Source organism: Hyposmocoma kahamanoa, unplaced genomic scaffold (assembly GCF_003589595.1).
Source record: "Hyposmocoma kahamanoa isolate Upper Pololo Valley unplaced genomic scaffold, ASM358959v1 220, whole genome shotgun sequence".
Classification (NCBI taxonomy): domain Eukaryota; kingdom Metazoa; phylum Arthropoda; class Insecta; order Lepidoptera; family Cosmopterigidae; genus Hyposmocoma; species Hyposmocoma kahamanoa.
The window spans coordinates 1306236-1316771 of NW_020653740.1; the positions used below are offsets into that span (position 1 = coordinate 1306236).

The 10536-nt window shown below is 36.3% G+C and overlaps 1 protein-coding gene across 3 annotated transcripts; it reads left to right on the plus strand.

Annotated features, from left to right (window-relative positions):
• The first annotated feature begins 5873 nt into the window (after positions 1-5873).
• LOC113228009 (integral membrane protein GPR155) lies at positions 5874-9733 on the plus strand. 3 transcript variants are annotated; one of them, XM_026461136.1, is made up of 6 exons: positions 5874-5990; positions 6372-6505; positions 6958-7247; positions 7466-7770; positions 9033-9154; positions 9457-9733. In XM_026461136.1, the coding sequence occupies exons 2-6, from the start codon at positions 6402-6404 to the stop codon at positions 9680-9682; spliced, it is 1047 nt and encodes a 348-aa protein (XP_026316921.1). In that variant the 5' UTR covers positions 5874-5990; positions 6372-6401; the 3' UTR covers positions 9683-9733. The 3 variants fall into 3 exon arrangements, with proteins under 3 accessions (XP_026316921.1, XP_026316922.1, XP_026316923.1); XM_026461137.1 differs by having other exon boundaries at positions 5874-5903; XM_026461138.1 differs by lacking the exon at positions 5874-5990 and having other exon boundaries at positions 6280-6505.
• The last annotated feature ends 803 nt before the right edge of the window (positions 9734-10536 follow it).

Consider the following 10536-nt stretch of genomic DNA (forward strand, 5'->3'; position numbering starts at 1 on the left):
GATAAAATGAAAAGATCAAATAACAAAGCTAAAACGATGTGGAATATAGTTAGGGAGAGAACAAATAAAACTATTAAAAGAGAAAAAACTAATATACAACTAAAAATAAACAATAGCCATATCTTAAACCCAAAGGAAATAACAAACATGTTCAATGATTATTTTGCGTCGATTGGCGAAATTAACGTTAACTCGTGTTATAATGAACCGAAAGGGCGACCAGTGCTTAACCCGCTCGAAAACACAATGTTCGTTAAACCTGTTACTATTCTCGAGGTACATACCATTATAAAATCCTTAAAAAACAAAAAAAGCTGTGGAATCGATAGCATTCCGCCAGCATTGCTTAAAGAATGTGCTGACGAGCTAGCTCTGCCATTCTGGTTACTGATAAATCAGTCATTTGAAGAAGGCACAGTCCCGGATCAGTTAAAACAAACAATAGTTAAACCGATCCATAAAACTCAATCAAAAAATGATAATTATCGCCCAATAGCTCTTTTGCCCTCGTGTTCAAAAATTTTTGAGAAAGCTATGTATAATAGACTCTACAGTTTCTGTGAAAAGTTTAATATATTCAACGAAAGTCAGAACGGCTTCCGCAAAAAACGGTCAACTGTCTTAGCGGTATATAAATATATTCAAGAAGTGCTTAATATAATCGATAAAAAGAAATACGCTATTGGCATATTACTAGATATGTCAAAAGCTTACGATAAAGTACAACATAAAATATTATTAGATAAACTAAAGGGCATAGGTGTTCGCGGTAAAGCCCATGACTGGTTTGCGTCATATTTAAGAAATAGAGTTCAATTCGTTGAAATAGATTATTTTAATTATGGGACAAAAGAAATACAAAAAATAAGATCGGATCCAAAAATTATAAATGCCTCAATACCACAAGGAAGTATTATTAGTTGCCTCCTATTTCTCATTTATATAAATGACCTCCCTACAGTCACTGACGAAACTTGTATATTGTTCGCAGATGATATTTCCATATTAACGTCATGTGAAAATAATGTTCTTTTAAACAGCAAGCTCCAAATACTTGTAGAAAAAACCGAGTCATGGCTGACAGACCACAATCTAGAAATTAACTATGCAAAAACTAAATTAATGTCTTTTCACCCACATCAAAAACAACCAATCAATATTAATTTTAGTTATAAAAACATAAATTTGGAAGTAGTAAATAGTTGGACTTTGCTTGGCTTAAATATAGATTCCAATGTTAATTTTAAATCACATATTCAAAAAATTCGTATGAAAATGTCAAAATTTTATTATGCACTTTATGAAATAAAAAAAACTACAGACACACAAACAGCGATAACGACGTACTACGCATATGCCTATGCTTGGCTAAGTTACGTAGTTACTCTGTGGGGTAATAGCACTGATGCACCATCGCTTTTCACATTACAGAAAAAAATAATAAGAATAATTTGTAACATAAAACAAACCGACACATGCAAGCCTCACTTTCAAAAACACAAAATACTAACCTTACCATGCATTTATATTTTAGAAACGTGTAAATTTTTACGTAAACACCCAGAATTATACACCAAACGCTCAGACCTCTCCACACACCACACATCAAGGTACCCAAACAAATTAATGCTGCCCCGCTCTCGTCTCAAAATACATGCAGATGGCCCATTGGCCATGTCCATTAAAATTTATAACAAATTACCCGTCAAAATTCTGAATATAGATAATAATAAGAAATTTATATCAGAGCTGAAACAAATTCTTCTGTCGAAAAGCTATTACAATGTTGATGATTATTTAAACGATAGATACATAATTAATTAATGGCTTGACATTTTAAATAGACTTAAATTAAATTCTAATTATTTGACATTTTAAATATATATAAATTCTAATCATTTGACATTTTAAATAGTTTTTAGTTTGACTACAGGATAATTATTATTGACATTTATTTTTCATAAAAATTTTTAATATTTGGTGCATTTAATTTTTAAGATTTATAATTTGTATAATTGTTCATATCTGGAAATAAATATATCAACATAGCGTCCTCCTCTCTACCGAAATTGCTGTGCCCAACAGGGTCCACAATTGATGCTCATAGATATAAGTTTTTCATCTCTGTATTTTTACATTGTGGAATGCAATAAATTACTGATTACTGATTACTGAAGGCATCGGGAAAAGTACACAGAAATGGACAAATTAATCTTTTAAACAAAACATCTTTATATATTAAGTCACTAACTAACTTTTGTCGCCTATCTATGTCACCTCTGCTGAGATCGGACGGCACGCTGGTCTATACTGCAGAAGACAAGGCAAATCGTTTTGCCTCACTCTTTGCAAAGAGTTCGCGTCTGGATCTCATCTTGCCTCAGCCTGGCTGCACTATGGTGCCAATTCGCATACACCAAAAAGAAATACTTAGAACTCTGGACGTGAATAAAGCTAGCTGGCCAGACGGAATTCCAGCACTAGTCCTACGTAACTGTGCGCCTGAGTTGTCTCCTGTTCTCACACGCCTACGCCTGTACCGCCTCTCACTTGAGACTGGTGTAGTTTCCAGGTCGTGGAAGCTTGCAAACGTGCAACCTGTGCCGGAAACGGGAAGCAGAGCTGACTCTGTCAACTATAGACCTATGTCAGTCACTTCCGTACTCTGTAAGACTATGGAACGTGTACTCAACAACCGTCTCTTGTCGTACCTTGAAGACAACGACCTCGTCAGTGATCGCCAGTACGGATTCCGACGAGGGCGATCAACTGGTGATCTTCTTATGTATGCCTATCACATATGGAGCGAGGCGCAAACCTTTTAAGTAAGCTTCCCTTTTATGGGCTTCCCACTTTGCAATTGGATCTCAGATTTCTTGAGCGAACGTTCGATTTGAGAGGATTTAGAAGGCTACTTTTCCGAAAATATGGCGATAGATTCCTCAGGGTTCCATACTGGCAACTCTCTTTCTACTGCATATCACACCTGAAATTATACCATATTATACTATTGCGTATACTGATGACAACACAGTTGTAGATAGATACTTGACCAATGCAAGGGTTAGTGGAGAGGAAATCCAGTATTGTCGAGAGTCTATGGTTAGCTGTTTGGATTTGACACTCAAGCAGTCTCCGATTGGGGCGATGCCAATCTTGTCAAATTCAATGCTACCAAACGCAGGCATGTCTATTATCCACAAAACGGAGTCCCTTTGAGCTGACTCCGACTTTTCGTGATATATCCATACTGGTAGCCGACTGTCTCCAGCTACTTGGAATGGACCTGTCGTCCAATTTGTACTTCGGCAGATATATTGAATCCATGGCCAGACGTGCAGCGAGGAAGCTTGGGATCCTTTCCAGAGTGAGGCGTTACTTCACACCGGGACAGTTGCTTCAGCTGTACCAAGCGCAAATCCTGTCGTGCATGGAGTACTGTTGCCACCTTTAGAATGGCTCTGCTACATACCAACTGATCACCTTGGATTGAATTGACAACCGTGCCAAGAAGCTTATAGGTGACTCGGAATTAGTGGAAGCGAAGCTGCAGAGCCTTGAACATCGCCGTAAAGTTGCCAGCTTATCTGTATTTTACAGGATATATCACGGAGAGTGTGCGATGGAATTACACGATTTAATTCCGCTTTCCTCTGTCCATCACTGGAGGACTACGCGTTGACTTGGGTGCCACCTCTATGTTGTGGATATTCCAAAGATTCGCACGAAGCATTACGCTTCCACATCTATATGGCGAACGGCTATGGATTGGAATTCCCTGCCTGCAGACTTGTTCCCTGAACGTTATAACTTGGGCCTTTTCATGGCGAAAGTGAATGGGCATTAATCCATCGTCGACCTCATCGTCACTTTCCATCAGGTGAGATGGAGGTCAAATGCGAACTTACATTTTATAAAAAAAAAGTTTTATCTTAGAAAAGTAATTTTCTGGCGTCGTCATTTTCACATACACAATACGGAAGCGTGCGCGTGCATACGATCGGAGCGCCTGATGGAACTGAATGGCGCGCCGATTGCGTTTGTCAGTGGCGGCGGCGCGAGGAAAAACGCGGCGGCGGCGGCGGCGGGTTATGGACGTTTCAATTAACGCCTGCATAGAATGCACATGATCTCTTCCCCATCGTGCGCTCACTGTAAGTAACTACTCCAACCAATCCTTGCATCATATATTTTTCGGTTGCCCACATTTTTCTATCGCTAGAATAATTCTCATCGATAATCTTCTTGAACTATACAAAACCCCTGAAAACAACCCGCTTTCTTTACCAGATCTCCTGAAAAATCAAGAATGTTGTCTAATTTTATATTATTTCGTAAAAAGCACTATCGAAGACATTTCATTTTTGTAATGGAATACAAGAAAGCGATTATTCTCAGTCTTGGCTGTATGACATATTAGTGCCTTTGCCCTTTCCAATGGAAAAAACCAGTACCAAAAAAAAAGTGATGTGTTTCGACTAGGGATGTTCCGATACCACAAAAGTATCGATACCTACGCAAAGATTTTGATAATCGATTATTACTGCGAATTTTTCGTAATACCTAAATTTAACATTAATTTATATAAAACCTGAAATACAAATTCCCGCAAAACTACATAATAATAAAATTCTTTATTTAGGTAACATGGACCCAAGGAGTTAGTCACAAACTCACTTAAATCTAATGTTAATTCATGTACACAAAACAACAAAGTCAAAGCGCAGGACACCACTACTTATTTTTAAGTACGTAAATCATTGAACAATTATACACGTACTTAAAAATGATGTTGATCGGGATGCTGTTGGGGCTGGCCCTAATCCTGCGCGCCAGGGATGTGCTTCGTTTACGCATCGTAGTGTAGAAGCAATCTACACTTGCCTCCACGAACATCCCTGATGCGCTGCAGGACCGCGGCAGCCCCTGCAGCATCCTGAATGCATTATTGTATTGAACACGTAGAGCACTGTACTGTTTCTGAGTGAAACTAACTCACAGATTGTTTGGCTGGAGCATCGTACAATAACATCTGAACAGTGTAATTTTTGCTTCAGTAGAACAGTATGCAAACCTGCGGGCTAACATATTGGTTCTCATAGACAGTGCTCTACGCTCTTGTTCAATATCGGCGTTGTCGTTAAGGTCAGGTGTTACTAAATACCCAAGATACTTAAACTGATCCACTCGCTTAAGTGGACTCCCGTTTAACAAAACAGGTGGAATATTTGACAGAATTATGTTTAACCTTAAATACCATGCATTCTTTTTTAGTTACGTTGTTTTTTAAATCATAACTAGCCCCACATCTTTCACAAATACTTATCAGTTTCGTTAGACAAACATAAGCGCTCAGCAATACCATGTCGTCTGCGTAACTAATATTGTTGATACATATGTCGTCAATATAGCAGCCAACACGGGCACCGCTCAGCTCTCCTATAAGAACCCGCCAATTCTCTTTTTGAACTTCGCTCATTCGCTGAGATGTATGTAGTACCATTCATCCAAAAATGATCCAAAGGGACCATAGATAGGCATACATATTTTTTACTCTGGTACTTCGCAGTTTGCATTTGTTTTCTGTAAAACGGTGAAAATGCAAAGAAAAATCATTTGTAAAAAAGATGTTCTTTTCCTGGGAAGTGGGAATAAGGTTAAATATTTACGCGTGCGCGTTTCGATTCGATACCAGTATTTTTCTTCCGATACCGAGTAACAATCGAAAGAAGAGTATCGATACTAAAAGTACTCGGTATCGAAACAAAAGTATCGAGTACTTACTCGTATTTACTTGTATCGACCATCCCTAGTTTTGACATCTTGATTCTGACAGTTTTTCATGTTGCTTTTCAGTGCTTTCAAGAATTTGAAGTCCCAAAATGAAAATTTCGTATTACAGTGTAATGGAACATTATTATTAGTATAATTTACTACAAGTGAACTGTAATATGCCATATTTCCAAATATCAACAAAGTTACTATTTGCAGTAAAGACAGATTCATATTGTGAATAATATTTGAGATCCAAGACTGTTACTACTTTATGAGAATCATTGATTTTATTGGTTGAATAATTTCCATCCATATCTCCATACCACATAGCAAATAAATATTTCATTGATACGTTGTCTACAAATTGTAATTGTGCTTTGTGTCAAGTTACAACACTATTAGTAATAGTACTTATTAATACATATTACTAATAGTGTGTATTAATAACACATTGTATTAAATCTGTTTAAGATGAAACAAACACCAATGTAGCAAAAGAGAGCCTTCTTTTCAGTGTCTAGCGTATTATGATTGAAAAATATTTAGATATGATAAGACATATATTATAATGACAATATTCCTTTATTAATTTTTAGGAGAACATACATATGTGTGTGTAGAGTCTAATGCAAAATCTTAACATGGAGCGAGATAGCATTGATTTAGGGGATACAACCACTGATAATTTGTATCCTGCTCTCTTCCAATGTTTTGCAATTATTTTATGTGGGTGAGTATTTCACTTTTTTAAATTTCAATAAAGAACTTTATATTTAGCATGCAAAGGCTGTCTAAATACACAGCCTTTGCATGAACTTTAAATCCTGAAGTTCAAATAAATGTATAAAATTTTGAAAATAATAAATACTTAAATGTGACATTGAATAACCCATTTTGTACTATAAATATCAGGGAAATGAAATAAACTCAGGGTGCACTACTCAATACACTCATTTGAAAAACAACTCAGAAAATAACAATGCCAGGATTGCTATATAATATATGCAATAGATAAGTCTAGATAAAAAATTTTAATGTATGAAGAATTGCTGACTGCTGTATCTACGTATAGGATTGATATAGAACCCTTTGAAACAGAAGTCTGGTCAACTATGTTTTTCGCTATTATTGTTTTTGTACTGTCCATAGTATACAATAATGTGTACAATATATTCCTTTCAGGTACATAGCAGGTCGTCTCAATGTAGTGTCATCTACAGAATCCAAAGGAATAGCCACATTTGTAGGCACTTTTGCTTTGCCATCCCTAATTTTTCTCTCACTTGCTCGTCTAGACTTCAGCACTGTTAACTGGATGTTTCTACTAGCTATTCTACTGGCTAAAGGGATTATATTCTTTTCTGTGATAGCAGTCACCCTTCTTGTCTCAAAACCTATAAATTTGGGGACAGCAGGGATATTTGCCATATTTTGTACACAAAGCAATGACTTTGCTTTGGGATTTCCTATCAGTAAGTGTTATTTTCTGTTTGTATTAAAGTTGTACAGTATAGTATATATAGTATAGTTCAGTCATAATTTTTTAAATTTCTAGGCACAAATTGAATAATGGTTTACGAGTATGATTTAGTCAAGCAACAATTTATATCAATTAAATGTTTGTGTATTAATATTGAGTTCCTAATATATATATATTGCAGTTTATTAAGTGTTTTCCTGATAATTTCAGTAAATGCAATATATGGAAAAACACACCCTGAATATGCATTGTACCTTTATCTCATGGCGCCAATATCTCTGGCGATTTTAAACCCTGTGGCGTTTGTTCTAATGGAGATCAACAAACAAAGAGAAATCACTCAATCTGTAACAATTGAAGGCGATGGAAGGAAGCAGTTGTCCAAGATTAGAGTTTTGAAGCAAATTTTAAAGGGAATCACTTACAACCCAGTACTTGTTATGACGGTTTTGGGTATCCTTGGTAACATCTTGTTTAAACACAAATTGAGCATTTACATTGAAGGTCTTTTAGAGGTTCGTATTTCTATTTTAATGCTTATTCAACTACCTTTATATACTACTTACTACTTAGCTGTGGCCAACATGCACACTGAGGCAAGGAAATTTTAGACGATAGATGAATAGTAATATACCTTAGTGTTATGATCATTTGTAGCTACAAAAACAAAACTGCGGTAAGCTTAGGTATACCAAGCCGGCAGCCTCCGTTATGCCTCAGCAGCCTTCAGGTGCTTCAGCAGGCTTTTGAAGGTTATTCACCCAAAATTTTCTCCTTTTTGGAATGTGATTCTCTTTTTCTATAAAATATACAACTGGTATCATACATGCTTTCAACATTATAACTATAAACATCAACATTATAAATATTATTCAGATCACTGAAGAAATGCTAGGCGCGAGTATGAAGTCGCGACGTTATGCTTCGGTATGCCTAAGGATCCGCAACATAATTGCCATTAGTGTGTGCTTGTTTTAGAAATGGCAAAGAATCCCTTGCCATGCCATTTCGCCAATATGAGCCAGGTCTTACTAGTTGATGCTCCTGGAATCTAATATTATAATACAGGTTTGTTTTTGCATGTTCACATATTACCCTGTGATTACAGTATGGATGGTAAGATGCTACGGTTGATAATGTAGCCAGGTCAAACAAAATAATAATAATAACGTGCTGGACAACCACACCAATAACCTGGTCTCAAACTAGGGTATTTCCTGTACTATGAGTACTAGAGCAATGGAGTTCACCCCAGGGCACTACCCATAACACGTAGACCAGAACCAATTTAGAAAACTTCATTTTCCAAATTGATTCTACTGGGAATGTCACAGTGCAAACTTTAGCCCGTCGAGGTACTCGAAACTGCATTATGTTCACCCTATTACTTGCAAGCTTGAGTACAGTTTTTGAAACCAGTAAAGAACCTTACTATGTGGTCAGTTCTAATTCTTGTTGCCTCACTTCGAATTTGGCAACTAAAGAAGAAAGTTTATGTATATAAAATGTACTACCTACTTGTATGTTATCTTTGACATCCATGATGAGTGACTTGCACCACGGTTTTCATTGTAGCATTGTAGCATCCCCATCTGGGTCAATGTAGAAAGAAATCTTTTCTATATTGTATCCAGTCTGGATTTTTGTGATATTGTCGTTGTTTCCAATTTCTATAACACAAGCGATTTATTTACTTACTTTGGAATTGGAGCAACATATGTGATTATATTATCTTAGTGCCAATGCTTATAAATAAATTATATTTTCGAATTCTCAGGTGTTTGGGCAATCCTTTTCGGCTGCTGCTCTTTTCCTACTGGGGTTACACATGGTCGGACAGATACACAGGCTTAGAGGGCCAGCGCTTCTTTTGCCGTGCGTCTTAATCATGGTCAAATTGTGAGTATCTATTCTTCTAAGCAATGGGTTAATCTTAGGTCTCAGGGTAATCGTAGGTATATTCATAGATTATGAATCTAAGCTACCTGCTGTCCATCTCCTGTGTAGTTCCTTTCGCCGCCGCTCAATACGATTTCCAAGAAAATATGTTACACGTATATTGTAAAATGGAGAGGGAATTTCTAAGTAAAAGGAACACTTCAGATTATTTTCATTTAATATTTTGAGTTCGTTTGAAACTAATAAACCCACACATTTTACACCTATTTTTTTTTTAACTGTGTAAAATTTTTGTTTTCCAGAATAATTCTACCTGTAGTGATGAGAGAATTTGTTAGTTCGCTTAAAACTGGAGCAAATGAATCTGAGACTTCTTCTCTATCAACATATGCTTTTCTCTACGGGACTATACCCACTGCACCCGCCGTCTTCGTGTTTTCTAATTTGTACCAGCTGGAAATAGATCTGGTTAGTTTTTTCGACATAGGACACAACAAACACTTATTTTTAAGGAAAAAATACGAATAGATTGTAGTTTGGTTGAATGGTAAAGATGAATAGCCTCTTTGTGAGCCATTACCGTCTAGTTGTTGCCCAAACATCAGAGGCCTCGTCTTTTAATTATCGTAATCGACATTTCTAGCGAAATTTAGTTATTATTGCATACAAGTTGTACTAAATTAGTCAGTACAGATCAAACATGAACCCTGTAAGGGCACAGTAATGTCAGTTCTACATACTAAATAAATCAAAATTAGTATTACAATTAATAGCATTATCATTTAAAATTAGATAAAAAAATATAGAAATTATTACAAATGGTCAGAACTAAAATTAAGTAGTATGTATGTAGTCTTTGTCTAAAAGTTGGTTTCGATTTTATTTTATAATAGTTTATCATCAAATTATTTATAATATTTACTATTTACCTATATCAAAACGGCGTGGGTAGAATTGTTCCAGGAATTTGGTGATGTCTTATGGTAGTACGACAGTGTCTGCCAGTACTTCAGAATACTGAAAAATGTATGGCAACATTTAAAAGATATTTCATATGGTTTGACAAAGCTTCCATAACAAGTTTCCATCGTACGGAATAGCTACAGGTCTCTTTAACAGGGTACCAGGCTTCCTGGAGCGCCCTATCGATGCGAGGCAGTCATTAAAGCGAATTCTCCGATTTCTGTTCCATTCATGTCTCTCCTCTTGATACAAGTCAGCAATTTTTGAGTACGCCGCGGCTATAAGCACAGCTATTTTGTTTGATACAAGGTCCAGCAGTGAAGTGGAATCAGTCAAAGAAGTCATAGTGGAAAGAGTGAATTTAAAAGGCATGAGTGGCTGAATGAAGCCGTACCATTTAAGTAGAATTCAATGTCTGA